This window comes from Xenopus laevis, chromosome 5L (assembly GCF_017654675.1).
Source record: "Xenopus laevis strain J_2021 chromosome 5L, Xenopus_laevis_v10.1, whole genome shotgun sequence".
In the NCBI taxonomy this organism is placed as follows: domain Eukaryota; kingdom Metazoa; phylum Chordata; class Amphibia; order Anura; family Pipidae; genus Xenopus; species Xenopus laevis.
This window is the reverse complement of record NC_054379.1, coordinates 132,390,535-132,406,883: the sequence shown is the minus strand read 5'-3', so window position 1 is coordinate 132,406,883 and position 16,349 is coordinate 132,390,535. Positions and strand designations below refer to the sequence as shown.

At 38.0% G+C, this 16,349-nt stretch overlaps 1 protein-coding gene across 3 annotated transcripts in view; it reads right to left on the bottom strand.

The window, feature by feature from the left end:
* cul3.L (cullin 3 L homeolog) overlaps positions 1-16,349 on the bottom strand; it is a 48,446-nt gene that overhangs the window by 5,086 nt on the left and 27,011 nt on the right. For 2 of the 3 annotated variants that reach the window (XM_018261936.2, NM_001093183.1), the window contains 8 exon segments: positions 14,120-14,265; positions 12,332-12,508; positions 10,303-10,473; positions 7,623-7,730; positions 6,518-6,642; positions 5,313-5,409; positions 2,232-2,366; positions 1,930-2,116 (listed from right to left, as the gene is read on the bottom strand). In XM_018261936.2, coding sequence (XP_018117425.1) covers positions 1,930-2,116; positions 2,232-2,366; positions 5,313-5,409; positions 6,518-6,642; positions 7,623-7,730; positions 10,303-10,473; positions 12,332-12,508; positions 14,120-14,265 — 1,146 coding nt within the window. 3 annotated transcript variants of the gene reach the window in all.

Genomic DNA, 16,349 nt, shown 5'->3' with positions numbered 1-16,349 from the left:
TCGTTTGCATATGGATAGGAAACTGGCTACAGGATCGGGTACAGAGGGTGGTTGTTAATGGGACATTCTCTACTTGGGAGTAAGGTTCTTAGTGGGGTCCCTCGGGGCTCGTTATTGGGTCCACTTTTATTTAACTTGTTTGTTAATGACTTAGGGGATGGTGTTGTAAGTAATGTATCAGTGTTTGCAGATGACACAAAACTATCCAGCCCAATTAATTCCATCCAAGATGTGGCATCCCCGCAACAGGATCTTGACAAACTGGCAATCTGGGCAGCTAAGTGGCAAATGAGATTCAATGTTGATAAATGTAAGGTCATGCACCTGGGATGTAAAAATATTCAAGCCACTTATACCCTTAATGGGACTGCACTAGGCAAATCCATTATGGAAAAGGACCTTGGAGTCCTTGTAGATGATAAACTTGGCTGTAGCAAACAATGCCAGTCAGCAGCATCAAGGGCAAATAAGGTCTTGAGCTGTATTAAAAGGGGCATAGAGTCACGGGAGGAGGGGTCATTCTTCCACTGTATAGAGCACTTGTAAGGCCCCATCTAGAATATGCCGTACAGTTTTGGTCTCCATCACTCAAACAGGACATTATTGTATTAGAGAGGGTACAGAGAAGGGCAACTAAGCTGGTAAAAGGTATGGAAAATCTTAGCTATGAGGAAAGACTGGCCAAATTGTGGATTTTCACGCAAGAGAAGAGGTGCTTAAGGGGAGATATGATAACTATGTATAAATATATAAGGGGATCATATAATAATCTCTAATGCTTAATTTAGCAGTAGGTCTTTCCAGCTGACACAAGGTCACCCATTCCGATTAGAAGAAAAGAGGTTCCGCCTAAATATTCAGAAGGGGGTTTTTTTACAGTGAGAGCTGTGAAGATGTGGAATTCTCTCCCTGAATCAGTTATACAGGCTGATACATTCGATATCTTTAAGAAGGGGTTTGGGTGGCTTTTTAGCAAGTGTGGGAATAAAGGGTTATGGGAGATAGCTGATAGTACAAGTTGATCCAGGGACTAGTCTGATTGCCATTTTGGAGTCAGGAAGGAATTTTGTCCCCATCTGAGGCAAATTGGCGAGGCTTCAGATGTTTTTTTTGCCTTCCTCTGGATCAATTAGCAGTTAATCCAATTAAACTGCACTTACTTTCTTGGCCCAATTTCTTTTAAGGGTGCAAGTTCACAAGCCTGTTCAAAAAGGCTCCTTTCACAGTAGTATATATCCATCAACAGCACGCAAATGTTTTCAATAAAACCGCCTTTAATATTTGCAAATCTTTGCATAGCAGTACAGCAACATTGTGCACAAAGTGGGAGTGCTGTTAATGGATATATTCAACTAGCAGGCAGATTAAAAAAAAAAACGAAAAGGTTAAACTTGATGGACGTGTCTTTTTTCAACCTTACTTACTATGTATATGTAATTTCTTCTGGGGGGTGCACGCAAAAGATGTGTTCACCTTCACATACCTTGTAGCTCAAAGTCAAAAGATAGCAGCACTCCCATCTTGTAAAGATAAAACCACCTTTATTATTTCATAGGGCAACTTTAGTGACGCTTCGAACCATCCAGGTCCTTTTCAGCTTAAGAAAGGACCTGGTTGGTCCGAAACGTCGCTGGAGTTGCCGTTTCTGTAATTATCAAGTTTATATTCACTATCCCTCTCTCAGCATCTGTTTATCTTCATTCTGCCTTCTTGCAGTAGTTGGATGTCAGATATTCATTGACAGTTAAATCCAATATATCCAGCATCTGAGAAACAGATGCTGAGAGAGGGATAGTGAAGAGAAACTTGATTTTTTCAGAAACAATGCAGAATTTATAATTGATTGTATTCAGAAAGTTTCGTAGTTCAGTATGCTGAAGCTTATATTAAGTGTTCATTTTCGTGATGGTTCCCCTTTAAGCTACGTACCGGTCTGGATCTTAACTCTGTGCAATTTGGAAGTGAACTGATCATTGACTGTGAACATGTGGCCACTTTCAATCTCTTTTGATTTGGGTTCCTTTGTGAGAACACGTTGGGTGGGTTTTCCACAAGCCAGAGACTGCAGTGCCCTAACCAGCTCCCGTTCTGGGATGTCTGTCTCCTGCTGTATTTCCTGAGAGAGTTCAAAACGTACAATATTATTCCTGAGAGTAATGAGGAGCCCTTGTTCTTTTTTTATTAACAGAAACAGGTAATTATATGCAACTAAGATACAGCATTGTCCTTACTTCAAATGTGTATTTGTCCCTGTTGTTGAAAAGCATCAGTATGGTCATCTGGAAGGTAGAGACTTGCAAGATGTGCTTTCGGGTGTTAGAACCAGTCACTTGGGCACCTCCAACACCAACTTCAGAGCCATCCTCCTAGTCAAAGGACCAAAAACGGTTTTTCACTTAGCAGAAGTTTAAACTATTAGAACTCTGAGATAGAACTGATAAGGCTACATATAATAGAAAATGTATCAAGAGTGTTCCAAGCTAGTTATTTTGAAAACTCAACTGCCAAGGATCAAGTGTTTTGTAGAAGTGAATGCTTTATATCAGTGCTGTTCAACTGGCAGCCCGCGGGCTGCATCCGGCTTGTGATCCCACCTTGTTTAAGATTTAAAAGTTATCAGTACTGAGATTAACTGGCCCCTGAACTGTTTACAACTCAAATCCAGACAGTAAATTTCTGCATTGTTCAAACCTGTAATCCACCCCTGCATTGTTCACACCTGTAACAGCTCTATTGTTCACACCCTAAAACCATGTACTGTTACACCTCAGACCCAGACTGAAACTGCCCACATTGTTCATCTATTTACACCTCAAATAAACTGGTGAAGGGGCAGCAGCATTGTGTCACTGTATGTAGCACAGTATGAAATGTTCAACTGTTCTCATACGTTTCACTGTCTACTGCTGTATTCTGCCTGCCCTATGCTCCCTGTGTGTGCCATACTCTGCCTGCCCTATGCTCTCTGTGTGCGCCATACTCTGCCTGCTCTATATTCCCTGTGTCAGCCACTCTGCCTGCCCTATAATCCCTGCGTGTGTTTCATACTCTGCCTGCTCTATAATCCCTGTGTGTGCCACACTCTGCCTGCACTATACTCCCTGTGTGTGCCATACTCTGCCTGCCCTATGTTTACTTTGTGTGCCATACTCTGCCTTCTATATGCAACATGTGTGTGCCATACTCTGCCTGCCCTGTTTACTTTGTGTGCCATATTCTGCCTTCTCTATGCAACATGTGTGTGCGTGTGTGTTTGCCATACTCTGCCTACCCTATGCTCCCTGTGTGTGCCATACTCTGCCTGCCCTATGCTCCGTTTGTGACATACTCTGCCTGCCATATGCTCTCTGTGTGTGACATACTCTGCCTGCCATATGCTCCCTGTGTGTGACATACTCTGCCTGCCATATGCTCCCTGTGTGTGACATACTCTGCCTGCCCTATGTTCCCTGTGTGTGTCATACTCTGCCTGCCCTATAATCCCTGTGTGCACCATTAAAAATCACAAGTAAAAAAAAAATAATTGGCCAGATCAACTCAAATTTTTTTTTAAATAAACTGTGCATGCACTGCCTTACCAGTGTGTGCCCTGCTTGGGTGTATCAGGGGTTACAAGGTGTTTAATCAAGTGCTGGGGGTGCTGAGGCATATAGATGTATGGGTATGTCTTTATATAACATAATAAACGTGTTAAAGTGACCAGTGATATCCCAGCAATGAGCACCAACCATTTGGTTTTTTTTTGTGGAAATGGTCTTAAAAGTTATTTTTGTAACATGGGTGTAGTTTTAAGTGGGTGTGGTTTAAAACAGGAAGTGGTAAACACTGGCTTCCATTATCAGCCCTCCACACATAGGCCAGAAAAACGCCAGCCCTCTGTACCACAGAAAGATGAACAGCACTGATTTATATACCGTAATTATCTAAAGCACGGCTGCCCAACCGGAGTCTTGTGAGTTGAATTTTAATGGCCCATGGATTGGACAAAGCCTCCACTGACCTATTAAAGGAGAAGGAAAGCTCCAAGACAGTTTATTGCCAACAGATTAGCCACAATAGTTCAAGCTAGGATGCTATATTTATTCTGCAGAATGATTTACCATACCTGAGTTAACTGCTCTAGACACTGTCTCTGTTTGTTTAGGATAGAAGCTGCCATACAAGATTGGTGTGACATCACTTCCTGCCTGTGTCTATCCCTGCTCACTTACAGCTCTGAGCTCAGATTACAGCAGGGATGGGAGGACAGAGGGGGAGAGGAGCGGACAGAGGGGGAGAGGAGCAAACTGAGCATGCTCAAGCCCTGACCTGGAGTTTTATACTGAAACCAGGAAGTCTGATACAGATGCCCATGTGTACACAATAAAAGGAAAGAAATGCTGTGTTTCTTTTGACAGAGGACTCAAAGCAGCATTACTTTGAGGGTTTACTGGTTTATTTATATAGACCTTTCAGATTTAGCTTACTTAATTTTAGCCTTTCCTTCTCTCTGCTATTTTATTATAATGTACCTCTCAATCATGTAGTATAATGAATACATATCTCTATATGAAAAGAGTAATTCAAGATATGAAATTAGCTCTAACTGTTTCCTTTACCTTAAAGGGATCCTGTCATCGGAAAACATGTTTTTTTCAAAACGCATCAGTTAATAGTGCTACTCCAGCAGAATTCTGCACTAAAATCCATTTCTCAAAAGAGCAAACAGATTTTTTTATATTCAATTTTGAAATCTGACATGGGGCTAGACATTTTGTCAATTTCCCAGCTGCCCCAGGTCATGTGACTTGTGCCTGCACTTTAGGAGAGAAATGCTTTCTGGCAGGCTGCAGTTTTTCCTTCCTAATGTTTCTGAATGTGTCTCAGTGAGACATGGGTTTTTACTATTGAGTGCTGTTCTTAGATCTACCAGGCAGCTGTTATCTTGTGTTAGGGAGCCGATATCTGGTTACCTTCCCATTGTTCTTTTGTTTGGCTGCTGGGGGGGGGGAGGGGGTGATATCACTCCAACTTGCAGTACAGCAGTAAAGAGTGATTGAAGTTTATCAGAGCACAAGTCACATGACTTGGGGCAGCTGGGAAATTGACAATATCTCTAGCCCCATGTCAGATTTCAAAACTGAATATAAAAAAATCTGTTTGCTCTTTTGAGAAATGGATTTCAGTGCAGAATTCTGCTGGAGCAGCACTATTAACTGATGCGTTTTGAGAAAAAAAACATTTTTTCCCATGACAGTATCCCTTTAAGGTAAACTTTAAAAACCTACTGAAATAGAATTTAAGATACTTTAACAACATTCCCTTTGGTTTACCTTTTTAACAGGTCCATAAAACGTAGCATTAAGATCCGCAGACCCCATGTGGTGTTGCAATGTTAGTTGCCGACCACTGTGTTTTGCAAGATAAAACCTATGGGCAGAAAGCAAAAATATGAAATCAAAGGTAGTCCACATTTAAACAACATACCCTAGTGGCTTTATGACTTGCAATTTAGCTTTCAGTAAATCTTGAGTTCGAATTCTACTCTCACTGCTTACCACAGTTAATCACATAAATATATATATATATATATATATATATATATATATATATATATATATATATATATATATATATATATATATATATATATATATATATATATATATATATATATATATATCTATATATATAATACAAAATATGCTAAATGCCTAACCTAACATTCTGGTGTAAAGTTTTGCTTAATTGGATAGAATTTTATATATAACACGGTAAATCTGACGAGTTTAGAGATATCCTGGACAGGAGTAAAGCCATAATGCCAAATACACCTTAAATCAACATCATCCCCAAATGACTTTGTAGGGGCTGCCAGATAACTGTGGGTTCAAAAAAGGAAGTATTGGTACAGACAATACTTAAGAATAAGTACCACAAGTAAATTAAAACAACCTACATGTTTTTCAAATAATGTTAACATTGTCTTATAAAAGTCTTCGTGATTTCTTCAAAATAAAAAAATGGAGGCAAACAAACAGCCATGAAAACAAGACTTAAAAGGGTGGTTCAACTATAAGTTAATTTTTATATGTTATAGAAGGGCCATATCTAAGCAACTTTTCATTATTTATTTTTTTATAGCTTTAATAATCATTGACTTTTTTCTTCTGACTCTTTCCAGCTTTCAAATTGGGTCACAGACCCCCATCTTAAAACACAAATGCTCTGAAAGGCTATACATTTATTGTTATTGCCACTTCTTATTACTCCTCTTTCTATTCAGGCCTCTCCTATTCATATTCCAGTCTCTTACGCAAATCAATGCATGGTTGCTAGGTAATTTGGACCCTAGCAACCAGGATGCTAAAACTGCAAACTGGGGAGCTGCTGCATAAAAAGCTAAATAACAAAAAAACTACCAATAATAAAAAATGAAAAACAATTGCAAATCGTCTCAGGATATCACTCTCTACATCATACTAAAAGTTAATTCAAAGGCGAACAACCATTTTAAGTAACAAAACAATTACTATACCGTCTAAAGATTTCAAAAGCATGTCTGGGGGCAGGTGGGATGTTACACTTTGGTGTGGCAGACTGTGTAGGCCAGTAGCCAGTGGTAAGCACTCTTACTGTGAGATCTACTCCTCCTAAAGAGACCTGAAATAAAAGCCAGAATATAAGAGATGTAATAAAGTGACAGCGCACACTAACGTACTGTGTTCAACAGCAACATACAACATAGAGGAAAGACTCATGATATTTACAGTTCTTGACAAAGATGGATTCCAAATGTTTTTGCTTTAGCTAAAGCCACTTTCAATGATATTGATCAATTAGAAAATATATATTAGGAAAAGATTGAAAGAAATGTACAGACGGCACTGCCTGATTTGTTAATCACACAATGTTCAGGGGAGAAGATGTGGGGACCAGATGTACAGTTAAAGTGGACCAGTCACCCAGACATAAACATCTGTATAATAAAGGTCCTTTTCAAATTAAACATGAAATCCAAATTCTTTTTTTTATTAAAGCATTCATAGCTGTCTCAGCTGTCAATCAAATATTGTTTGCCCCTCCTCTATGCCTTACGCATAGAGGCGGGGCAGACAATTACTTTCACTTTCCATTCAGCAGTTCCTAGATGTCACTGCTCTCCACACATCCCCCCATTCTCTTCACCATTTAATTGTGTAACCAGGACATGGGGATGGACATTGGGTCCCCCCATTCTGGTGCACAAATAATATACTGACATGATGCAAGGCTTGTCTTAATAACAGTGTCCACAAAAATGGCTCCTGCCTGCTTGCTATAATTATGAATTCCCAGGCTGAAGGAAACACGATTTAAATAATTTATACAGTGTAATTAAAGTTCATTTTGCTTGACTAACATGATAAAATAGGATTTGGAATGATTTTTTTTGGGTGACGAGTCCCCTTTAACGGTGATTTTAGTTACATGTGTAATTTTATAAATAATTAAGGCAATAGTTAATTTGATTATGTGTGAAATAATTATGTAAATCAGGAGTGAAAATCTTCCCAATACCCATATCACCTTTCCAAAAGAATCATGAAGGCCACCAATGAACAACGATTTGTATGGAATAAAAAGAGAAAGTTACTTCGCACCCCTGTGGTCTGTAAATGTTGCCTAAATTCATCCATAGTAGTGTTTGAGATGCTCATGTCTCTGAACATGCCCTCCAGCTTGGACGTGAACTGACAGCCACATTCAGTCTGAAAAATAAATGACATTTGTTTTAAAGGATAAGTTATCCTAAACAAAGTTTATAAAGCAGCATCACAATCAATTCCGAGATTTAACCACTTGTCTACGTAAATCATAAAATTCACTGCTCTGGCTGTCAAGGACCTCATTGCCAGCACCATGGGATTTTCATTCCCAGGATATCTGGCAAAATATGACAGGGTAACATCAAAGAGCAATAAAGTGGTTAAAGCAAATATAACTGATCTTACACTGACTCCCTTCACTTAGTAAAGCAGGGGTCTACCAAGAAATATCACAAAAATATAAACAGACTTTACGCGGATACAGAAACACACAAATACACATTCTCGTAGGATAAAGAGGTAACATGAGCAATGAACATAAAGTGTAGCACTTTTGGGTCAGTGTTATTGTAGCCGCACTTAAATTAACCTTTACATATACGGTATTATATAGTCGAAACAAGAACCCAACACCAACCCAACTGCAAGCATTAGCCGAAAGTCTGAACCTTTTAAAACCTTGGTTTAAGCATGAACAAAATGCTTATACCTACAGTTTGGGATGTTGCAGTAATGTATGCAAGATTTGCACTGCAATATATATTGCTGTAATTGTTTGCAGTTAGACAAGCAATAGTAAAACATTTTAGGAAGTGTGATCATGATTATGAAACGGGTGGTTCACCTTTAAGTTAACTTTTAGTATGTTATACAATAGCTAAGTCTAAGCAACTTTTCTATTGTCCTTTTTCTTTGATAGTTTTTGAATTATTTGCTTTCTTCTCCTGACTCTTTCCAGTTTTCAAATGGGGGTCACTGATCCCATGTAAAATAAATGCTCTGTAAAGCAACACATTTTTGGTTATTGCTACTTTGTATTACTCATATTTCTATACAGGTCCTCTTCTATTCATTCTCCAGTCTCTTATTCAATTCAGTGCATGATTGCCAGGGTAATGTGGACAGATTGCTAAAATTGCAAACTGGAGAACTGCTGAATAAAAAGCTAAATAATTAAAAAAAATAAAAATACAATATAATCAAACTGTTTAAGAATCACAATCGCTATATTATACTATGACATAAGTCCAAAACACAAGGTGTAGCACTTGTAGCTCAATTGTGTGTTACTCTTAAAGGGATAATGTCATGGAAAAACATGTATTGTCCAAAACGCATCAGTTAATAGTGCTGCTCCAGAAGAATTCTGCACTGAAATACATTTCTCAAAAGAGCAAACAGATTTTTTTATATTCAATTTTGAAATCTGACATGGGGCTAGACATTTTGCCAGTTTCCCAGCTGCCCCATTCATGTGACTTGTGCCTGCACTTTAGGATGGAACTACTTTCTGGCAGGCTGTTATTTCTCCTACCTAATGTAACTGAACCAGTCTCAGTGGCTTTTACTATTGAGTGCTGTTCTTAGATCTTCCAGGAAGCTGTTATCTTGTGTTAGGGAGCTGCTGTCTCGTTACCTTTCCATTGTTCTGTTATTAGGCTGCTGGGGGGGTGATATTACTCCAACTTGCAGTACAGCAGTAAAGAGTGATTGAAGTTTATCAGAGCACAAGTCACATGACTGGAGGCAGCTGGGAAACTGACAATATGTCTAGCCCCATGTCAGATTTATTTCAAAACTGAATATAACAAAATCTGTTTGTTCTTTTGAAAAATGGATTTCAGTGCAGAATTCTGCTGGAGCAGCACTATTAACTCATGTGTTTTGAAAAAAACATGTTTTCCCATGACAGTATCCCTCTAAAAACCTTTACATATATTATAAGTCAAATCAAGACACAACAAGTGTAGGGTGTTTAAAGTTCTGTTGATACAAATAGCACCCCACAGTAGAATTCCATTTTGTGTTTTTCAACCAGAAAAAAAGTGTAAAATATGATTATTTTCCAAAAATCTGGAAATGGATTATATATTGGTGGGACTACAAAAAAAAGGGTGTAAAATTAGGGAAAACTTAATATCAAGGGATTTAAAATTGAGGGTTGACTTACATACAATATAAAATGTCAATGGATTTAAAGGATCAGTAACAATTTTTTTTTTATTAAAAAATGTGTTAGTGTAGAACGAAAAAAAAACCACAAAGACATATTAATCTTTTAAATTGCTAAGTCTTTATTTCCGAAACTCCGCTTGCGCTCCTCTTCAGAAAAGGAGACACGGCAATGATCCGTCATGCAGCGCTTCTCCCTGGCTATCTCCTATAAGGAAATCAAGGAGGAGAAATCGAGCGCCACACGATGGATCGCCTTTTCTGAAGAGGAGCACAAGTGGAGTTTCGGTAAGTTATTTCTTAATAAAGACTTAGAGATTTAAAAGAATAATATGTCTTTGTGGTTTTTTTCGTTCTACACTAACGAATTTTTTAATTAAAAAAAAATTTATGTTACTGGTCCTTTAACTTTAACTTTTTTTTTCTGTTTTCTGGGTCTGACTCAAACACTGACTACTGGAAACTTACATTTACTTTCGTAATGGGAAAAAAAAAAGTTTTAGGATGAAAGACCCCTTTAATTAAAGTGTTTTGCATGAGAGAAAAAAAAAACACAACCTACCTTTAACTTTGAAATCATATTTTTTTCAGAGTCATCAGAAACACTTTTGTTAGTGAGGAGTCTTCTGGCCAGGTGTTGTTTATAGTAACGCTCAAACACATCTTTCTCTTGCATGAATCTAAAGAGAACCATTGCCTTGTCCAAAATTGATTCTACTTCCTGTTCTGTCAGCTTGAAAAAGAAAAAAAAAAAGATAAAGGCTGATGATTTAAATAAAGAGAATCTCCATTAAAAGAATTGTTCAGTGTCTGTGTCAGTTAAAGATTAATCTCACATTTATACTGACTAGTTGGATCATAATCCAATCACAAACTTTTCCATCTGCCAATTGTCGCTGAGTATGATAGATTTATTTGGCGAAGAACCAGGAGCACACTGGATTGGTGGTTTGGATGAGTGCTTTATTGGTTCATAATGGCATGCAGACAATGTTTCAGGCCTTACTGAACACTACTTTGCAGCTCTCTTGGTTTCCACTGGTTGGTTACCAGACAGTAACCAATCAGTGACTTGAGAAGGGACAGAACTGTTGCTTTAGATTTGAATCTGAGCTGCATGCGGAGTATCAATTGCAAACTCACTGAACAGTTATGTCCCATGTGTCCCCCCCTTAAAGTCGCTGACTAACTCAGAGTTAGAGAGCTGAAGAGCAGGAAGTTGTATTCTGTTATGTTATGTTAGACATCCGCTCACTCCAGCCTTTATAGATTACATTTTTGGCTAACTAACTATATTAGAAAAAAAATTTTTATTTTGCACAGCCTGTTTACCTAGTTTTTACATTACATTGAACTGTTCCTTTAAATACAATCAATGGAGATTTATTAATATACAACAGTGCATTCCACAATTTCTTTTCAAAGCAATAAAATAAATACTGGGCTTTCATTTACTTTATTTGATGCATAACCTTGAGCAGAATGGCCTCCTCTGCCACTTTTGAAGTATATGCAACACAAATTCTGGGGTATAATTAAACAATAATACAGGTATGGGATCCGTTATCCGGAAACCAATTATCCAGAAAGCTGTGAATTACGGAAAGGCCATCTTCCATTGACTTCATTTTTCCAAATCTACATTTTCAATGTCTTCCGCCGGCTATAATGAGAAATCGCCTGCCTCATGAGGAAATTTTGGGCAACTTCGGAATACGAAGCGCCGCGTGTGCCATGTCGCAGGTGATTTTTCATTATAGACTGCGGAAGTCAGGGGGAAGCCGTTCGGGGAGATTAGTCGCCCCAAAGAAGAGGCGATTAGTCGCCAGGCAACTAAATCTCCCCGAATCGCCAAGTGTGCCCTTACCCTAAACGAGTACAATTTTGCAACATTTAGTTGATACATTTCTCAGCAGCATCTCTGGAGTATTAGCAACTATTGTATAAATTCTAACAGCTGCCTGTAATGAAACCCAGAGATTATGCTCAGCAGGGACAAAGATAAGAAATGTATCAACTAAATGTATCAATTTAGAACAGTTTACAGGGCCGGCGACCCCCCTCCCAGAGCTGCTTTAGAAGGTGAAAAATTACACTTTACACTTCAATATTAAAAAAACGGCGATACATAGAAAGTGATTGGAAAAAGTCGTTATTTTTAGTGATCTATCTGAATACAACTTGCTGTTTGAGGGTGAACAACCCCTTTAAGGTTTTTCGGCGTCTGTAGCCACAAAAATAATAGGGAAAAAAGAAAAACATTATTTAAAAGGGGCCATTCTCTAAGATACTGGGTCCTAGTAATGGAAGAAATCTTTGAAAATGGTGTTAGAATTCCTCTCTCTCTCTCATTTCCACCTACCTCGGCACAAAAGTGTATTTTTTCAGGGCAGATTTGTATCCCTCAAAGCAGTTACTTAGGGAAACCATAGGGCAATGAATATAGCCAGCTTTAGTTTAAGCACACGTTAAAAAAAAAAAAAATAATACTTAAAGAGGCATGTCAATCTGAATGGTCGGCTGAAACAGAAAATAAAAGGTGGCTAACCAAACATAATGTAAATGGCCAGCACAACAGGTGCAGCACTTACTCCTTTGACTCCTTTTTTCAGTTTGTCATCAATAAATAAGGAAAGGTACTCTGGGGATCTTGAGTTGAGATTGAGGAAATACTCAAAGTCACCAGCAATAGTTTGTTTGAAAAGGCGGTCATTACTGAAAGATTCCTGGAGGAAACGATCAAACCTGCTTTTCAAGTCGAGAAGCCCCTGAAAAATACAGTTGACAATATGTAACTTTATCTTCAGAAATTACGGTTATGCATTTTGCGAACAAGTCATTAATATCACAAAATCGAATATATAAACCCCCAAAAGAGGGAATACGTATAAGGAGCGATCAGCGCCTGTGGCAACAGAAATAAAAAACAAACATAGCGCAATACGTTTGCAATGTAGAATATCACCCCGTGCTTGCACTGGATGTTAAGTGGATGTGTTTTCCCCTTTTTCCTTCAGGTGGCTATTAGTGAATGAAAGTGGCAATTCAAGTGAACAGAGGGGCGGAAGAGTGCTTTTCCTGTGAAAATAAAATATATTCCAAGGATGTAGGTGCCTCCACCTTCTATATAAAATGCCTACTTACAAACCACTGGCGTGGTATAATGCGTTTAATATGAAGCTCTCTCAGGTTTTTCTCCTCCAGTGTTCGACTCCTTCCAGGTTCCCAAAGTAGGAATACAAACCGATGATAGTGTAACACCGTTTATTTAAAACATAATTAAAAGCAATTAAAATTTACACTCACATTTCCCTTGCGGGTTTTTGCGCATTGAGTCCAACAAACAGTTTTTCTGGGGTCCCCAGAGGCAGTCCTGCCAGCTCGCTCCAAAAATCTTTTCTGCTTGCTCCAGGTGCCTTGGTCCAGGTTGTTGCGTCCCCCAACCTGGACCAAGGCACCTGGAGCAAGCAGAAAAGATTTTTGGAGCGAGCTGGCAGGACTGCCTCTGGGGACCCCAGAAAAACTGTTTGTTGGACTCAATGCGCAAAAACCCGCAAGGGAAATGTGAGTGTAAATTTTAATTGCTTTTAATTATGTTTTAAATAAACGGTGTTACACTATCATCGGTTTGTATTCCTACTTTGGGAACCTGGAAGGAGTCGAACACTGGAGGAGAAAAACCTGAGAGAGCTTCATATTAAACGCATTATACCACGCCAGTGGTTTGTAAGTAGGCATTTTATATAGAAGGTGGAGGCACCTACATCCTTGGAATATATTTTATTTTCACAGGAAAAGCACTCTTCCGCCCCTCTGTTCACTTGAATTGCCACTTTCATTCACTAATAGCCACCTGAAGGAAAAAGGGGAAAACACATCCACTTAACATCCAGTGCAAGCACGGGGTGATATTCTACATTGCAAACGTATTGCGCTATGTTTGTTTTTTATTTCTGTTGCCACAGGCGCTGATCGCTCCTTATACGTATTCCCTCTTTTGGGGGTTTATATATTCGATTTTGGATTTATGTACAGTTGAGAGACTGTGAAGGGGTCGGCAAGAAATAATCTAAGAGACTGACATTTTTTCATTGGGCTGCATTTTGTAAGCTTTATTGTTTTTATTGTTTTTATTGTTATACTCATTAATATCACAAGTTCAACTAACAGTGATTCTTTTCACTGCTTTAATGATCCCATAGGACAACAAAACTACAATGTAATCAGCAGGCACAACTATGTTTGCTGCCTCTACTAAAGAGATCTGCCATATTTTTTTAAGCAAATGCATTTGGACAAATGTCCATGATAGGAGGAAGTTTTATCTGTAAAACCTGCCAATTTTATATTCTCATAGTCACATTAATAATTATACTTACCTGGATATAATCAACCGGGTTCTTTCCTTCTCCCTCTTCAGAAACTAGAGCTTTCCCTTGCTCTCTCAAGTACAGACTCATACACTCACACATGGTTTTCAAGCCATTCGGAACTCTGCTGAATAACTTGTACATACATGCAAGATCTGAAAGGAAACAAAAACAAAGCATTAGTTAATTGCAATGTGCCCTGATTTTAACCCTGCACATCAGATACAAAGTATCCCAGTTATTACACAGCTTCTGATATTTTACCCCAGCGAGTGGCCTTAAAATGATCTTTTCTAAGTAGGTGCAGACAGGAGGCTGCAAATTAAGATGTTTTATAACGAATGGACTACTTTAAATGACTAGTATTTATTAGTGTCAGCTGTAGGCAGTTTATCTCACTAACAATGAAGATTTCCGACAATTTTCAGAAACCATATTCTGCATTTGGCATTGTAACCCACACACACAGCAATGGGATACCCAATCAAGTAGTGATACCAAAACAGCATAAATGTAAACAAGCCAAGCAGCTGCTATTGACCAATTTGTGCTGCCGGCAAACCCCAATGGGGTTCAACAAGAAAACCTTGTCCCATGTGCAATGATAAAGACTATAGAATTAAATATATAATACAGTGAAACCTCAATTTTACATCTCCCGATTTTAAGTTTTCACAGATTTTTTGTGGGCTCATCAATATATACAGTAATTGCATAATCCATTTCCCAGATTTTACACCATTTTTTCCTGGTCCCCTGAAAAACATAAAATGGGGGTGCTACTGCATGTCAGGGATGTAAACCTGAGACCATCTTACTCAATAATCGATACGATTTTTTTTTGTACTTGTATGGGATCTATTATTCATATTGTTTTTTCTTTTTTATTCTTTTACAGATAAGGGTTTTTCTGTAATGTGGAGCACTGTGCTTTAATATAAATATATATATATTATATATTATATAGGATTGTTAATTTTATATATATATATATATATATATATATATATATATATATATATATATTTATTAACAATCCTATATAATATACATATATATATACATATATATATATATATATATATATATATATATATATATATATATATATATATATATATATATATATATATATATATATATATATATAATATATAGGATTGTTAAGCTATCAGTATGGATTCATGGCAGCAGTGAAAGCTACTGTTATTTTAGAGTAAAGGAAAAAGATAGAATTCAAAGCAGCATTCCTATATTTCATAACTATCTGGATAATATAAATGTGCTTACAGTTACCGTATATACTCGAGTATAAGCAGAGGTACCTAATTTTACCTACGAAAACGTATTGACTCGAGTATAAGCCTAAACACAACTACAGCCCTATCTCCAAGCAGCGCACATTCTGCCAAAGCGACCCCCCCAGCGATCAACCGGACTTATTTGCAAAGTTGATGGTGACAGAGAATTGCCAAACGGATTACTGTGTGCATTGTCCCACTACCATGTGCAGAGGGCGCTGTGTGATATTGCCATCACTGTTAATCTTTCGTATAACCAACAGAGGGTGCTGTTTGATATTGCCATCACTGTTTATCTTTCGTATAACCAACAGAGGGCGCTGTGTGATATTGCAGTCACTGTTAATCTTTCATACAACCAACAGAGGGTGCACTGTTATTCTTTCATATAACCAACAGAGAGCGCTGTGTGATATTGCCATCACTGTTAATCCTTCATATAACCAACAGAGGGCGCTGTGTGATATTGCAGTCACTGTTAATCCTTCATATAACCAACAGAGGGTGCTGTGTGATATTGCAGTCACTGTTATTCTTTCATATAACCAACAGAGGGCACTGTGTGATATTGCAGTCACTGTTAATCTTTCATATAACCAACAGAGGGCGCACTGTTATTCTTTCATAGAACCAACAGAGGGCGCTGTGTGATATTGCAGTCTCTCCCCAAGTGAACTGTTGGTATAGGAATGATTAAAAGTGACTGCAATCTCAGCTACTGCCCACTGACTCGAGTATAAGCCGAGGTAGACTTTTTAAGCACATTTTGGAGGCTGAAAAACTCGGCTTATACTCGAGTATATACGGTAGTTTTTTTTTTTTTTTTGTCCTGTGGAGGGATGGTCTGTTTAAGATCAAAAAACAAGACACAGACAGCTATGATTCTTTTTAAAGGGATACTGTCATTAACTGATGTGCTTTCAAAACACATTAGTTAA